The sequence below is a fragment of the Protopterus annectens genome, chromosome 12.part0 (assembly GCF_019279795.1).
Source record: "Protopterus annectens isolate FY-2018-M chromosome 12.part0, PAN1.0, whole genome shotgun sequence".
Classification (NCBI taxonomy): domain Eukaryota; kingdom Metazoa; phylum Chordata; order Ceratodontiformes; family Protopteridae; genus Protopterus; species Protopterus annectens.
In genome coordinates, this window is record NC_056746.1 from 141,069,981 (window position 1) to 141,087,999 (window position 18,019).

The following is an 18,019-nucleotide window of genomic DNA, read 5'->3' on the forward strand; positions in this document are numbered from 1 at the left end:
AGTCAATTTTAAGGTGTGCAGGGACTGGTGGAATAGTCCCGACTGATGAACCAACAGATCTGGGATCTGATCCAGGAACCATGGACCTTCCAGAGCATATTTCCGAAGGTAGGGAAACCATACTTGACGAGGCCAGTAAGGAGCAATTAAGATAATTTTGCTCCCCAAGAGAGATGCCTTTTGAATCACCCTGGGAAGGAGAGGAACTAGAGGGAAGGCATAAAGCAAGCCGGTGGGCCAAGGACAGACTAGTGCGTCCATGGGGCTCTTCCCCGGAGCCGGGGTTAGAGAGAAGAATTCTTTGCACTTCGCATTCAGAGGAGTCGTGAAGAGGTCGCAACACGGAACTCCCCATTTGCTGAAAATCTGACTTGCAACTGTCATATTCAGAGACCATTCGTGAGGAGAGAGGATGGTTCTGCTCAATCTGCCGGCTATCACATTGGACTTGCCCGGTATGTGAGTAGCCACTAGAAAGTGTTTGGTCGAGACTGCCCATTCCCAAACTCTCATGGCCTCTCTGCAAAGAGGATAGGATCTGGTCCCTCCCTGTTTGTTCAGGTACCAGACAACTGACATGTTGTCTGAGTGAATGGCAATTACGCCCTGAGGAAGATAATCGTGAAGGGCTTGAAGGGACAGAAGTACTGCCCTCATTTCTAGGATGTTGATATGAAGTAGGGTCTCTTCCGGGTGCCATTTGCCTTGGACTGACCTGCCCAGGGAATGCCCCCCCCACCCCATCTGGGAGGCATCCGTGGTCAAAGTGGCCGCAGGAGGAGGTAGAACAAAGGGTCATCCCTGATCCAAATTGGAGGGCACGAGCCACCAGCGAAGGTCCCGTTTGCAAGATTCCGTGATCCATATGAGGTGACTGAGAGGGAGTTCCTGAAAGGACCACTGAGCTGAAAGAAGCCACTGGAGAATTCTCATGTGCAACCTTGCCAAGGGGACTAGAAGAACCGTGGCGGACATGGATCCCAATAGCTGCAGGACCATCCTGGCTGGAGCTTTGGACCTGGGAAGTAAGGCTCGAACTTGAGTCTGTATGGTTTGTATTCTGTCTGTAGGTAGATAGACCCACATTCAGTTTGAGTCTATCTCTACCCCTATGAATCTTATTCGTTGAGATGGCAGCAACACAGACTTTGGCCAATTGAAGGTGATTCCAAGGGAACTGCCCAGTGATATAGTGGCTTGAAGGCTCTGCAGTAGTAGATGCCTGGAGGTGGCAGTTAGGAGCCAGTCGTCTAGATACGGAAACACCTGGAATCCTAGACTTCTCAGGTGAGCAGTCACGACTGCCAAACACTTGGTGAACACCCTGGGGGCTGTGGTGAGACCAAAGGGCAGCGCACGGAACTGAAAATGACTGCCTCCTAGGCTGAAGTGCAGATGTCTCCTGGACGCTTGATGTACCATGATATGGTAATAAGCGTCCTTGAGATCTATGGAGCACATCCAAACACCCTTCTCCAGCAATGGGAGAATGGTTTGTAGGGTGACCATTCGGAACTTAGACTTTCTGACTGAACGGTTTAGGATGCTGAGGTCCAGAATGGGCCTCAAGTCCCCGGTCTTTTTTGGCACCAAAAAGAATCTTGAGTAAGTCCCTAATCCGATCTGGTCTGCGTGGACCGGTTGGAGGACTCCTTTTTGCAGCAGCTTTGAAACTTCCGAGGCTGCAGTATCCCGCTGACTGGGTGGCGGGTCCGGGATTTTTTTGGACTGAGGGGGGGGGGAATGAGAGAATGGGATGGTGTAACCTCCGGCGATAATTCGAAGCACCCATCGGTCCTGAGTGATACCTTCCCAGGCTTTTAGGTGCTTCGAGAAACGACCCTGGACTGGCTCCGGAGCTGCACAGTCGGGCAATCCCTCAGGGACTGTGAAAGGCTGAAGAGCCACGAAAGGACTCGCGGTCTCCAGTGTTGCGAGGGCCTCTGCCGCCTCTGGGACGGCGCCTTCCGGAAGAATTTCCCCCTCCCCTGCCTCTGGAAGGGGAATCCTCCTGCTGAGAGGGGTAAGGCTTCTGAGATCTACGGAACCACATTTTCCCTCCTCTTTTAGCCTTGGGATAAGGCCAAAAGGGAGTGGAAAATCGTGCCCCTGACAGTCAGAGTCTTACCCTCCTGTTCACAGCGGGTCAGTGTGTCCTTTACCTTGGGTCCAAACAGGGAGGACCCATCAAAGGCGTCGGCAAAGGAAGACTTAAAGGCCTCCAGCGAAATGACACAGGCGGAGCCAGGCTTGTCTCCGTAGAGCAATGCCTGTACCCGCTCTACTCGCCCCTTCGGCCACATAAGAAATGAGCCTCATGGACGAGTTTGAGATGGACGACATTGTAGCCAGCTGAGAGCCAACCGTCTGGGCCAGCTCCTCAGGCAGGTTACCCAAGAGGGTATCGGATAGTTCTTTAATCAGATCCCTCTGAAATCTGGTAAAGTGCGTAAGGTAGTTCAAGGACCTCAATGTAAAGGCCGCTGAACTCAGGGTGCGCTTTCCGTACCGATCCATGCTCCTAGACTCCTTATTAGGAGGATGGACGGACGTCGAAGCCTCTGCTACATCTTGCTGGGTAGCAGATGCCACCACCAAAGCATCTACAGCCACACCTTTAGTTAGAAACTCTTTTTCAGTGGGTGCCGAGAGGAACTTATTCGGACGAGCAGGCACCGGTTCCACAGAGTCTGGGTGTTCCCATGCCCTTCGACAGATCAAATCCAAGAGCTCATCGAAGGGCGGAGACACCCAGGAGGCGGAGGGCTGAGCCCCGAAGGCCTTCAGGAACACCGACTCATCAGCAGAGGGAGGTTTGGACTGCCAGCCGCCTCGTTGTTTTAGGGCTTCCAGGATGTCTGCAAAGGAGACATCATCCGAGGACGACTTAGGGGACCCCTCTGCATCATCGAGATCAGTGTCTGATGTAAGAGACTCATCAGGGGAGTCAACGTGCTTCCTCTTGCACGATCTCTTCCTGGGGGGTTCTTCCGAAGAGGCTTCAGAAGGACCTCCAGGAGGGGGAGAAACCCCAGTGGGGGTAACCTCAGGCCCCGGGGCTCCGCTGTCTAAGGACAGGGGGACTGCCAAAGACCCAGTCTCGGTATGCAGGGAAGGAGCTGGGGAGACCGTGGAGGTAGCCAAGGAAGATTTGGCTAACGCACTCCTCATAGCCCTGAAGGAAGGACCACCAGAATCCTGGGGGGGTCCCACCTCCGTGGCCACGACAGTGGACGGCAGTCCCGCCGCCGATGCACCAAGAGGGAGACTTGGGACCGAAAACATCAATTCCGAAGCCTCCCCCCCAGGGCCGACGGAAGAAGTCCGTGTACTGAACTCCGACCCAAGAGCCGGAGTTGGAGCCTGACCCTAAAACCTCCACCGGTTCCACCAGCACCGGCTCCAACGGTGCTGAAGCTGTTGGAGGAGGAACCGTAGTAGGGAAGTGGACCATCGGCTCCGAAGCCGAATGGGCTGGAGCCGAAACTAGCTTTTGGAACACCGGAGACTGGAAGAGTCTTACGAGCACCCTGTCGATGTCCGAATCAGACATCTTGGATGATCTGGAGGATACCGATCGGGCCCGAACCGATTTCTCCATCGGCTCCAAAGGACTCGGGGACCGGCTCCGAATGGACTCTACCACTATCGGCTCCGAGGGAGATCTCAAGGCAATTTCCCTCGGTGCCGATAAGGACTTCGGCTCCGAGGGGGAAGAGTCTGAGCCGGTAACCCTTATCGGCTCCAATATCAGTGGAGCCGATGAAGGTGACCCGCCTCTCGATGCCCCAGTCCTCGGCTCCGAGACCAGAGGGGTCGAGGCTGGAGGCATCGAGGCAGACCGTTCCACCCTCGGCTCCGAAGTCCGTGGAGCCGATGGAGAAGTCTGCCTAGGTTTTTTTGGCAGTCGGTTCCGACTGACTGGTCGGAGCCGACACTTTCTTCTTTTTTGAAGGAGAGGGTGACGAAGATAAAGCTTCCTCGAAGGATGGCTTGATTAATCCCTTAAGGATTAATTTGTTTTTCCTCTCCTGGAGAACCCTTGATGAAAAGGCGTGACACACGCTACAAGATTCTTGTAGGTGCTTGGCGCCTAAGCAGTAAACGCACGAGGAGTGGTCGTCCGTTATGGACATCTTAAAACCACACCTCGTGCATTTTTTAAACCCGGAGGGTTTATGTTCTTTGGACATTTTGTTTGTCTAGAGAAAACACAGTTATCAAATAACAAGAAAAAAACTAGCTAGAAGTTCAAAAAGTAAAGTTTTTTTTTTTTTACACAATAACAAGAAATAACACAGAAAGAGAGGGTCAAGACCCTCTAACTAAAACGGGTACTTGACCCACTAATAAACACTAGCCACAAAAAACGCTAGAATAGCAAAAGGGGAAGGCCCCTCTAACTAAAACGGAAACCTTCCCTTCACAAAATATAACAATTTTCTCAACAGAAAAAGCAAATACACACACGTATCACAAGAATAGCCGTTAAAACAGCTTTTGGTTTGAAAACTAGGAAATTCCTGACAGGAAAAGTCTAAATAAATAGTACTTAGCCCAGCCAAGTTGAGACCACGTCTAAGCTTGTAAGCGGCAAATGAGATCTGGGGAATTAGTGGTGGTGCATCCTGGGATAAAGATAGCTCAGCCAATAAGAGGCCTCGCTCTATAGCATAAGCGTGCCGAGTCGGAGCCGAGGGATCGGCTCCGAGCCCATCAGTACAGAATGTAGGCAAGATAGGATCACATAACATCTATTTTGCAGTATTCCGTAGCTGTGAATGTTAAAGTGTTCTTAGAACAGTCTATTGCAAGTTGATGGAAGCTTTTTATGCTTATCTTTATGTTTTACATTTTTGATATTTGTTTTTAACAGATTGTAAATACGTTCTATGCTATTAATTAACCACGTGGTCATTTTTAAATTACAAAAGGTTTCGTATACTAGTGACGTGTGTTCTGCTGAAGTTGGTTAGGTAAACCAACGAAAAGCAGGATGTTTTGGAGCTTAAATAAAGTTTGGAGAGTATATTCTTTGACGGAATTGTGTCATCATTAGAAGTTGCTAATTTTTGGAGAGTAACCAACAAGTTTCCATTTGCTGTGAATTAGAGAAGTTTTAATGCTAAGTTTATTTTCATTGTGAGACTGCATTGCTTTGTTTAGCAGATATCTATTAGGGTTTGTGTTGTAAAATATAAAATAAAACTTTCAAATGAAATCCACATCATCGCAGAAGTAAAGCAGTATGCACATTACAGTGTTTATTGCAAATGGGGTGAAATAACGAAGGAATGGGACATTGGAATGGCTGCAGGGGGGACGCTCCATTCGACCATGATTTTGTGAGGGGGGGAGGGCAGCAAACTCAGACAGCCCCGGCTGAACTATACCTCGCAACTGTCCAGAATTTTGCAGAATGAATAGATTTTTGCTTATTTTTCGTTTGTTCCTCATAAAATTTGTGGTTTTCTGCCAAATCATTTAGGAATGAAGTCACTACATAATGACAGACATTGAGTTTCAGACGTCATACCCTTCAGAAAAATGCACGCTAAAGCAAGACCTGTTATTCTATCAACTGTCTTTTTAGTACTGTTTGTATGTTCCCCAAATATATTTGGCCTTATCCAGATTTCCTGCATTAAGAGGTTGAGAGTTACGTGCAAATAAACCGCTTTATAGAATTAGGAATATCCAAACCTCACAACTGTCTCCAATTTTGGCTCAAAATAATCCCTCTGCAAAATGACAATTTTGGAAGAAAATGTGGAGGGTTTACAATTATAAATAACTGTAATGATCAGAGTTATAGATTACTTTTATTTCAGAAAAGCATGTAGATGCTCTTATTTCGTCAGCTGTTCAAGTTAACAGTACTAATTTTAAAAAGGTGTCCCTTCTTTGACAGGTTCCCAGCTGTATTGTGTGGCAATTTTATATTTTTGCATAACATATTTGGTCTGTTTTTCATAAAATTGAGGTTTTCTGGCAAATTAGTACCAAATCATTAAAGACTGAAGTTAGAAAATAATGGCAGACATTTGAGTTTCAGATTTCATACCCTTCAAAAATTCATACTAATGCAAGACCTACTGCTATTCCATTATCTTTCTAAGTTTATAAGAGCAATATTTAAAAATTGTCTTTATTTTTGGGCCTTTATGTATGGCTTTGTCCAGATTTCTTACTCTGAGGTTGAGAGGTATGAGTGTCAGAGCCATCACAGTCAGCCAGAGACATTTCAAACTGTGACCTACCCCATTGTAGTGGCTCCGGATGTGTCCAAGCAAGGCAAGGAGCAGTTATGCAGTGTAAGTGTGCAGAGTATTCCCCCATCCAAGGTAGACACAAGTAAGACAGTGGCTTTTCATCTGTCCTTGATTTTTCAGAATGTCCTGGTTTTCTATCATATTTTTATACTGTTGATTTATGCTTCTTATTATTCAGAAATTGCATGCTGTTGCAGTGCCCTGTTGCTCTGTATTAAAGTAGCAGTGCTTTAATGAACATCAGGTAAGCTTGTCAGAGATTGTAAGATGCAAGTAAGCTTTAATAAGCATATTGTTAAAGAATTACCAACATTGAAAGCCTTTTCATTGTTGCCATGCAGAGAATATTTACATAACTAGATAACGTACAAGTCTTAGGTATTGAAATGCATATGACACTATTTGTAATACAGGACAGGATTACAGTATTTTCAGAAGCTCATTATATTTGTTGGAGACTTGCAGTTATCTTTGCAGGCTTTACCCGTAAACTAAACAGAATGCCAATCTATTGTGTGTTGTCCATAACTTGTGCAGTAATCCTTTAAGCAATTTATCTTGAGCTTGTTTCTTGTTTGCTGTTCATTTTTTACTTTGATCATGTGTTCTCCATGAAACAAGTAGATAGTTGTTGTCAGGCAGCAGGTCTTTTTTGGATAAGAAACATTTTTTCAAGTGGGGGTATCAGAGAGATTGCTACTTTCAGCATGTTACTTGGTAATTTTTTAAAGCTGAATATAAATTATAATTAGAACTGCAGTGCAAGGAGAAGTGGTTTGAGCTGAGTGCTGCTTTTTTTTTTATAAATGATTTTGGATGGCATTCCAGTAATGTATTTAAAAAGCAATTTATTTATCATGCCTCACAACCTTTGTGTTTCCATCTAGATATTAAGTAAGTTGTCATGTACCAAATGCATTGAAATATTTTTCTTCTACACTTCATTTTGTCTTGACTGGACTCTCGTAATGACGGTTTGGCACCCAGGGCAGCGTATTCAAAGTTCGAGTTGCTGTGGTTTTGAGCATAGCTCCACCCCTTTCTAGTTGGCCACACCCCTTACCATTGGCCCCACCCATTCAGCGGTCTCCTGCAGCCCCCCTTTAATTTGAGGTCACCAGCCACCACTGCATTGGGGCAAATGGACAATGACTGTAGAAGACCACAGACTCAAATAAAATATCATTTTTACATCAGAAAATTCAGTCAAAGGCTGCTTAGTGAAGCAAAAGCTGGATGTGGCAAACAAGATCAAGATAGGCAGTGAGAAGCAAAATATAAAAGGAACTGAAGAGGAATTAGACTCAGGAAAGCTGAAAGGGGCTGAGCTGATCAGTCTGGTTTCTCAGAACTAGTCCAAGTGTTGAACTACATCTGTGGGATCAGGCAAGATTAGTTTCTTCAAGCTGTAGGTCCTCAAGGTGGCATTTAAAAATTTTTCCCTTGCGCATTCTGTACTTCATGCTTAAGACAACAGTTGGAGGGATACTACCCTAAGTTTGTCAGCAGTAGTTTTAGAAAAAATATATACAGGAAGGTCATAACAGTTTAAAAGCAAAGAATGGCTAAGTATGTCCCAGTAAAAATCTCTTGTTTGTGCTGTTAGAGTAGTCTCTGGACTTCTCTTCATAGGGAAGCCTATGAAAAATTATATGACGTCTTCCGTTTGTTTCTTGCTGTAACTTGCATTTACATGCAAGCATACCAAAGTATATTTAACTACTTATTGTGATCAACTAATCTTATTACGGTATAGTACTAAGTACAATAAATACAGCGAGACACTGCTTCAGTTAATACGCATTTTTTACTATTACATTCTCCTTTTGGATCTACAAGCATGCAACACAGATGCTGTCAGCTCTCTATGGCAAATTCCCAAAGCTTGTTTACTATTACACTCATATTTATACCAAAAAGTCTGAAGTCTGATATTTTTTCGCGGAGTCTGATGTATAACAGTTATTTCTTTGTATAATAGTTTTCCTTTGTTCTCTTGTCCTTGGTTCTTTGTAGTTTGATGATCCATGGAAATCAGTCTTGCATTATCTGAAACGTGGTGTTCCAGCACTATCTGAAACTTGATGTTGCATCTCTTTACTCCGTTGATGTCCTTCCAGCTGCCATCTGCACAGTAATTTTTACAGACTTTGTTTCTCAATAACATACGCCTTTGCATGGATGCCAATATCTAACTAAGCTATATATCCTTTCCAGCACACTTACTATTTTTCCTGCATTTTATATTATTTCTAAATTAACCCTTTATATTTCATATAATTTTTTAAGTTTTTATTCAAGCTAATAATCATGTTAGCAACAGTTTCAAAAGACTGTATACTAAAATTCCTTCAGCCTGGGCTGCACAAAGAAAATTAATACTTTTATGAAAGGCAGCATCACTGGATACAAATGGGAAGCCACGTAACTAGTATGGAAGGAATTTTAAGTTAGAATCTTGAGATATGAGAACAGAAGCACCAAGTATGAAGACAAACAGCACACAAGGATATCAGAGGGAAGTAAATAACCTTCAAAGCTGAACAGTATCCACCATAATGTGCTTTATGATGCAATGCATGGGACTTGATGGTTGCTCTAAATGAATTTGCTACAAATCTTTTTTGTCTGTCTGTACGCTGGCTGCCATTTAGAACCAGAGTTCTAAACTGCAAAGTAAAGAAATTAACACTTACAGCTACAAGCAACTAAAGATTGTAAACAGAAAAGTGTAAGAAAGGGCACAGAAATTTGTTCACACAACCTTACAACAAACCAGGAACCCTTTCTGAAATATCTGAAACCACAGCATGAGGTTGTTCATAGGCTCATAGCTGATGAAATACTTGACTGTAGGTTCAAAGGTTATTATTAGGGTAAAGGATCCCAGAGGGCCTTTTTAAGCCCAGCTATACTTCCAAAATTTGAGAATCAAACCCTGTACACCTTGTATCTGTACGGTTCTTTCTGCCAAACTTGCTTGGCATGGTTTCGTAGACTTCCATGCTATCATATTCAGCTCCATCTTGCATATAAATACATACCTTAACCACTATGACAACCCCCAATCCTTGCTGGACATGTACTTTAAAAACACCTTTACTGAATCATCACTTGTGACATAGGCAAATTTACATTTATACAAGACAAGTACTTGAGCACAGTACTGACTGGCAATACATCCAGATCCAACCATTGTATCATGCATTTGAAAAGAGATTAAGAATCCATGTTTAGACTAACACTTTATCCTAAAGTGGTGCGCACACAGTGCTAATACTAGCTGTGAAGTAACTGGGGAACAGCAGCCGGTAAGCACAGCCTTCACTACACACAGTTAGAAAATGTCCCAACAGTCTTTTGGGAAGTGGAATGTGGCAGACACCTTGTAGAGATTTCCTCTTCTCTTCTTTTTTTCTGACATTATCTTGAACTGTTTTACTTAAACCTCAACACACCACATTATAGCAACAACTCTGGGCAGAAAGGACCTTAGTTTAATGCTGTATCAGAAGGGCTGCATACTCCAGTTGTGCAGTGACCCCCATATATACCACTCACATGGAAGCGATTCACTTAAGAAAATCCTCACAGCTGGACTAGAACCCATAATCTTAGAGTTCAGAATTAGTTTTACAGTCAGGTGTACAACATTTTTTTACTTGAATGCACAACTAACCCAATTATAAAAAAAAAATATTTTAAGCAGAAGTCATCTCTAAATGATTTAATACATAAAGGTTACATGCATGAGACATTCTTTCTGGCAAACCTGCTAAGCATGGTTTTGTGGACTCTCAATCTATCATATTCAACTCCCTCTCGCACATAAACGCACATTGATTTAGCAATTACATGACAAAATCTATCAATTCACCCATGAAAACTTCACAGTTGACTTGGAATATGCAGCTTCCTAACACTAAGGATTTTTATGCCCACTTAGACAAATACATTGAATTGACCTGGCAGTCCCTACTACAACCAAATATAGTGGTAAATTGCAAAAAAAAATCTTAGTGGTCAGTCTACATCAACAAACTGCTTAATAAGCAAGAAAGAAACATGTAGGGTCAGGACCCCTTTGCATAAAAATAATAAAAAAAATCACTAAGAAACTGAAGTTAACCATGAAGATCAGCAAAGCATCCCCTGAACTCAGGCTAGCAACTAATGCAAAGGATAACTAAAGTCCTTTTTCAGTTGCATTAGAAAATTAAGAAAAATTAATACTGTTCTGAACTTCTCCATTGCTAACATACTAGTAAACAAATTTACAGCTAACATCTCTCCTGAAACTATCTACAGATCTCCAGTCATCCCAGAGTTACCCCCCCCCCCTCCGCTATCACCAAGAATCATGCCCTTAAGGAACACTCAGAAACACTTCTCCTTAAACTGTTTAATGAAAGCCTAGCTACACTCTCTGTCCCTGTATCCTGGTGCACTCCAGTAGTGATGCACTTCCACAAAGGTAGGTTCACGACATTCTCCAAAAACTGCAGATTCCATTAGCCTTATGACTCTTACCTGTAAAGCCGTGGAGCATATCATTACCGACTTCATAAATCATCAGCAATTCAGCTTTGTAAAATGTAGGACATGCTTGCTAAAAAAAGGCCACGTAGGCAGTGGACAGTGAGCATACTCTCCATGCTGCCTATCTTGACTTTGCTATTTGACATCAATATGATGGCATAATAAATAAACTTATGGCATTGAACACTAATCCCCCATGTGTTAACATGGATAGCAAACTGGCTAAGGACAGAATGTAAGTTGTCAAAGTTGGTGATACCTCCTCAGTCAGAAGTAGCCAGTGGCATACCCCAGAGATCTGTGTTGGGCTCTCTCCTGTCTGGTGTTTATTTCTCTTACCTCAGAACTGGTAACTGATCTCCAGTAAACCACATTTACAAGAGATGGAAAGCTGTGTGCTATCAAGTCAACCTAACTTCAAAATGAACAGTCAACACCCTGTTGCAGCAAAAAAGGGCTTAAATTAAATATCAAGAAATGCAGTACCATTTCGTTTTGGAAACTGCAAATTACTTCAACCTACCACATCGAAAACACCCTGCTGTCAAGCATGTTGGTAAGAGACCTAGGTGCATGAGTTTATAGCACCCTTTCTTTTGATCATTATGTGGACACACTGAGGTTAAGAAATCTTTCCTTACATTCTTCCCTGGTGAGACCCACATAAAATATAATGCTCCTTTTGGACTGCGCCTTCCTAGATGTATTAAAAAAAATACAAAAATAAAAAAATGACCTCTGGCCTCAAAAACCTTAGCTACCAGAGAGACTGGAATTATCCTCCCTTTCCTCAGCTTCATATAGGCTCTTGGGAAGGGGGTTGGGGGATTTGTCCCTCACTAACCATACCCTCAGGGATCCTGCCATCCTTGACCTCCTTTTCCCTCAATAAGTCGAATAGTGCAGCAAACACTGGAACTAAAAATCTCAACCTACATCAAGAAATAAATAAAACTAAGTGTAGGGATAGATTCATCAGCCAGCACCTCCCTATGTCCTGGAATGGCCTTCAGACATAACAACCTGATGGGTGCCTTTAAATCTACTCTGGGATGTACAGGCCTTGTCCCCTTTGAAAGGTGCAACAGTGCCTGAAGTTGGTTACTGACAAGGTGCACAGTCTATGATCAAACTGATTTTTATATACAATGAAACTATGGACAGGCAAACTATACACATTTGAAATGAAAACACATTCCTCTGATTGCCTGAGTGGGCAGTTAAGTAGCACACCCTAAATATGGTGAAAGAAACTATCTACCAAAAAGATGGTCCATCTGTGGGGTACCACTGGTTACAAGCTCACTAATGTCAAGCACAGATCAGGAAAGCAGGAAAAAAAAAATGCAAGAATGGTAAATTCATCTTTCAAACGCCATGCAGAAGCCAATTTTATTTAAGCCAAACCTTTTCTCCAATCTCAGTTGTGTCTCCAGAAGGCAGAATTTCTAGGTCAGGTAGGAGAGCACATGCTTTAATTACACGCTTATACCAGTCCTCATTCACTTCTTGTCCGAAAATGATATTATTCTTAAAAGTTGCATTCTGTATCCAAGCTTGCTGAGGAACATATGCTACAGAACCCTACAAGAGAGAAATGTGTGAGTAATGCAAAGTTATGTTTAAATCTATCAAACAATTGAAAAGCAGCTCACAACTGATCAGACTATTCCAAACAAATGACAATGCAGCAAAAACGAGGCTCTGTGCAGGGCAAATTGTTGAGCTATATTTGACAGACAGAGGTTCACTCTAATAACTTCTGATGAATACTGTGAGGAAAACTACTTACTCTGCCATGCAGAACCAATGGTAGATCCCATTCTGGTAAGACAATGTTTCACAATTTGTCCGAAAGGGACCCAACTTTAACCCAAAAGTTTGTGTTTGACATTTCAGAATACAGTCATTTTATGAAGCCAATACAGGCAAAGAAACAGTTCAAAATAAAAGCAGATTGTGAAAAATGCTGTGCTTGATCTGTTGTACACCTTGGCTGGTCTAACTAGTCCAATTTAGTTTGGGTATTTGAGAGGCTTACCACTACATTTAAATTATTTGGGCAACAATGCACAGGTAGCAGTAATAAACTCATTATCTAAAAGGAGGAATGTTGTGAAGGCAAACAGAACTGAAAAATATGCCCAGTTGTATCTTTTCAGCTACATTTAATACCACTATCTAAAAAAGTTACATAAAACAGAAGCACTGTAAAAGGAAAACTTAACGCAAATCAAATAATGAGCTCAAACATTAACAAACTGCATCCAACAGCTAAAAATCAATACCTTCAAATGAATGCTGGAGAAGAAAGTGCCAGTAGATTAATTAACCCCAGAGAGTCAAGGACAGAGGAAAAGATGAGTGAATAAGTGTCAAACCTAGATCCTAAAAGACCTGCTTTCACCACCAGTTTAACACCAGTAATGTAGACTGTAAACAAAAGATATGGGTACCGGAGGTTGCAGAACAGCAGATGGGAGCAGGTACAGAGAGCTGAAAAGGAATATTTCCTCACTTCCCCCACTCCTGGGTTCTTTTTGCCCTTATGCCTGCTGACCATCAAGCCTCCCCCTAATGGATAAGCCCATTTGTTCCTATGTGGTGAACAATCCTCAATTCCACAGGGATGAGAGCCAATTGGAGGGGCTATCATTCATCCATCCATGACGGTTGTTTGTGCCCCTCACCAGTATACTGACTATAAGAGTTTTTTATGATGGCTTTAATCCCATAACTAGGCAAAGGGATTTATATTCTACATTGCCACATAGATCAACAATGCCTTTTTCTCAAGGAAATGCATGCTTTAATGAACTCATCTTGAAGGCTAAGACATACTAGTGGTTTGTTAAACCAAATGGTCACCTCCATCACTGCTTCTCCTTCAAACATACATGGAAGCATATGGCCAACTCCACTCTACCCTCCCCAACAAGATCTAACTTTGACCTTGATCTTCCTAATGGATAAGAACCCAGACTTCAAGCTTGCAAGTGAAACCAATCTGTTGATCTGACCACTTCCGTGTACTCTTTTACCTCCAATATATTTTCTTCCATCCTCCTTCAGTTTTCACTGGGGATGTTTCTGATTGCCTTGATATGGCTTGGTCAATGACTATAACAGGTAGTTCTTCTAAGCACTTTACCTTCTAGCTCCGAATCATGTTTCCCTGTATCTGTTAAGAGGAATGAGACTTGGTGTGGCCAAGTCCTACACCTACTGTGTTGACAAGGGGAAGGAATGAAGCATCATTGGCATCAGGTGGATCTGTGGAGCAAAACCTTGAACTAGACAAGTATTATGCTAAAGACCAGCCGGAGATTACTCATAAGAAGGCAGCAAATCCTGTCCAGAGACATCTCACCAGAAGCAAAGAGACAGTGCTGTGTTCGTCCTTGTGTAGCCCAGTCTGTCATCATTAGAAGAGTTTTATTTGAGTCTCAGTAAGAGTCAGCAGCTTGTCCAATCCACCCAAACTGATACCATGGAATTTCCAACAGTTTCAGTCTCCCAATGCACTGCTTCGTACATGTTGTTTGATATTCCAGAATACAATGAGCACAATCATCTCAAATGTGTGACCAGTGAATGGGTGGCCCCTTTTCCATCAAGAATGTTTTTGGCCAGTCTTGGTGCTTTTGGTCCAGTAATGCTTCAAGTCTTGCTTTCTTCATTGAGGCATAGTTTTTTTTTTCATCAACCTTGAAAAAAGCCTTAAGTCATCCTTGTCAAGAAACCTTCATTGGATCCCTATATTTCTGACAGTTACAACCCAATCTGTAACTGTCCTTTTTCAGGAAACCAAAGTGTAAAAAGGTTACACATGCACACAGAAAAGAAACTGCAAAAAAGTCTCAAACCATGCTAAAATTTGCACTACTCACTGGCACCTCACCTAAGTGTCATGTTTAATCATAGCCTCACCTCAGGCTTCATGCTCACTGAGTGGCGTACAGTTACAGTTATCCCACTCCACAAGGGGGGATCCACCTTGGAACCTGGGAACTACTGCCTCATCAGTCTAACGAGCCTGATCTGCAAGGCCATGGAACGTATTATAATGGAACTTATAAACAAAGACATTGGCAACCTTAAAACACTGGACCCCACTCAGTTTGGGTTCGTGAAGGATCAATCTTGTCTAATGAACATGAGTGACTTCTTCGAATCAGTCTCCAGAGCCGTAGACAAGGGTAAGGTGGTCCACACAGCCTAGCTGGACCTCGCCAAGGTCTTGACACCATCCCCCACTCTGGAATCATAGATAAACTTACTAAGCTGGACATTAATCCGTACGTCACTTGATGGGTTGCCAACTGGCTTACTGACAGATCCCACACTGCAAAAGTAGCAGACTCCAAATCCCGCTCTAGGCAAGTGGAGTACCTCAGGGTTCAGTCCTGGGACCACTCTTGTTTGGCATCTACTTCTCTGAAGTACAGGCCAACACTAAGGGACTCTGGCTAACAAAGTTCGCAGATGACTGCAAACTGGGAGCCATTACTGAATCCCCAAATGATGTGGATATTCTACAAAAAGGCCTTACAGAAACAGATGCTTGGTGCCAGAGCCATGGGCTCAAGTTCAATGCCAAGAAATGTATAATTTTGCCCTATGGGAAAAAACATATACCCATGAATTACCACACAGGTGGCAGTACACTAAACACTGAAAGTGTGATAAGAGACTTAGGGACACAGGTGGACAGTGGTCTCACCTTCGATAACCACATCACCACAAAAGTCAGGAAATCCTTCTATGTGGCACACCTTATCACTAAGGGCTTTTCATCCAGAAAAAAGGAGGTACTCATCCCTCATTAGACTCATTATAGAACACAACACCCCATTTGGTATGTACCTCTCAAGACATCTGCAACAACTGGAAAGGCCACAGAAATACCTCACTAAAAGAATCACAGGCCTAAAGCAGATGACCTATGCTGACCGTCTAAAACATCTCCACCTATACTCTGTCGCATATAGTCTACTCAGAGGCAATCTCTGCTTAACATACAAGGCCATGTCAAACCCAAAGCCGTTGCACATCCTACACTTAAAGAAATTGCAATCCCTCAAACAGACATGCTCCAGGGATCTAAACCTTGTCATCACAATGAACAAAACATGCTGGAGGAATAGGTTTCTGACCCAGAGACTTTGGAATAGACTGCCCATACATGTCAAGCAGAGCGCCTCTTTGGCTCTCTTCAAAAGGAACCTTGATGAGTGGATGGGAGACAGGAAATTCACTCCTGGAATCATGTCAGTCACCCTGCTAGACAGGGTTCCAGGGAAGTAAATACTGCGGGAAGAAATAGCCAGGGAATTGTTACGGGTAGGCTTGCATACACACACATACATATATATATATATATATATATATACACACATATATATATATATATATATATATATATATATATATATATACACACACACACACACACACACACACACACATATATATATATATATATATATATACACACACACACATATATATATATATATATATATATATATATATATATATATATATATATATGTGGGATCTGGACACATGCTCAACTAGCATATGTCCGAATCACAAAACATCGAACAAACATGTACCAAAGCGCTTAACATCGAAAAGCACTTCCATGTATGTGTGCCTGTTTTCGTAGATCGGACTACAGTGTGGGTAAGGGAAAATTTCCTTTTCCCCACTGTAGTGCAATCTCGGAGTGAGAATATTAAAGTAGGGGGGTGTAGGGGGGCAAAGCCCCCCTGCAGAAAGGTACAGTTGTGTACACTTACCATAAATGTAGATGTTTGAGTGTATTCACTGTTGCAGTCATTACATTTGGGTTATCTGCTGGCAGGTTGTCCTCAGTTGGCCTGATTAACAAAGTCATGGGTCCTGCGTCAGTTGCTATCCCTTCTTCCATGACGTCAGGTCATCGGGGGGTAAAAAACATGCAGCCGACGCCATTACATCAGTTTTTCTTGCCCCAGATGTCAGGTGCCCCCCTAATGTGGAGCAAATAAACATAAAAACACAAATGTAAACCTCCAACAAAAAGCAAATACACCAAAAAGGCTTTTAAGCATAGTAAAGGAAAGGAGAGGTATAGCCAGAACGAACAAGTTAGGGGGCTGGAGGGAGGGTAACCAGGACTGCAAAAGTGAATACACTCGAACATCTACATTTATGGTAAGTGTACACAACTGTACTATGTTATTAGTGTTTCACTGTTGCAGTCATTACATTTGGGTAGATTCCCAAAGCTATGGTTGGGAGGAGGAGTTTATATAGTATTAGGGCCAGCTATAAGGCAATGCAAGACAGCAGTGGCAAAGCCTGCTCTGGAGTTAGAGAAAATTGGTAATTGATAATGCTTGGTGAAAGTATGTACAGAGCTCCAGGTAGCAGCTTCTAGGATGTCCCTGGTAGGAACACCTCTGAGAAAGGCTGCAGAAGTTGATGCAGCCCTGGTGGAGTGAGATCTGATCCCCTGGGGGATAGGTTTTCCATGGTGCTTATAGCAGAAATGAATGCAATGGCTTATCCATTTAGAAATGATTTGTTTTGAAATAGCCTTCCCCTCTGCCCCTAGAGCTAATGCTACCAGCAGTTGTTCAGATTTTCTTCAAGGTTTAGTCCTGTCCAAGTAGAATCTAAGTTGTCTGTGCACATCCAAGAAATGCAGAATCAATTCCCCTTTGTTCTGTGGATTGGGAAAGAAGGTTGGCAAATTAATAGACTGATTAAGAGCCACACTGGATAACACACCTTGGGCATGAGGGATGGATTGGTCCTGAGTGATGCCCTGTCCGCATGAAAGATAATGAAAGGCTCCACTGCCATAAGGGCCTGTAATTCAGATATCCTTCTAGCTGAAGAGATTGCTAAAAGGAAGGCTGTTTTCCAAGAAAGAAATTTTAAGTCTGCAGTACCAGCTGGCTCAAAAGGAGGTAGAGTGAGTTTCTCCAAAACAAAGTTAAGGTCCCAGGCAGGGGTTGGAGCTCTGCTGGGTGGTCTCAAGTTTTTTGACCCTCTGAGATACTACTTGAGAAGAGGATGAGAGAAGAGGGGAGGTTCTGTGTTAGAATGAGCTGAAATAGCTGAGGCGTGGATTTTAATGGAAGAAAAAGACAGGCCCTTGTGAAGCATCTCAGTTAAGTATTGCAAAATCTGAGGTAAATTGGGCGCGGCTGTGC

General features: G+C 42.9%; 1 protein-coding gene across 2 annotated transcripts in view; it reads right to left on the reverse strand.

The window, feature by feature from the left end:
- The window catches only part of ABCC1 (ATP binding cassette subfamily C member 1), a 1,301,041-nt gene that overhangs the window by 507,561 nt on the left and 775,461 nt on the right, over positions 1 to 18,019 (reverse strand). For both annotated transcript variants that reach the window (XM_044089159.1, XM_044089158.1), the window contains exon 17: positions 12,219 to 12,395. In XM_044089159.1, coding sequence (XP_043945094.1) covers positions 12,219 to 12,395 — 177 coding nt within the window. The remainder of the gene's footprint in view (positions 1 to 12,218; positions 12,396 to 18,019) is intronic.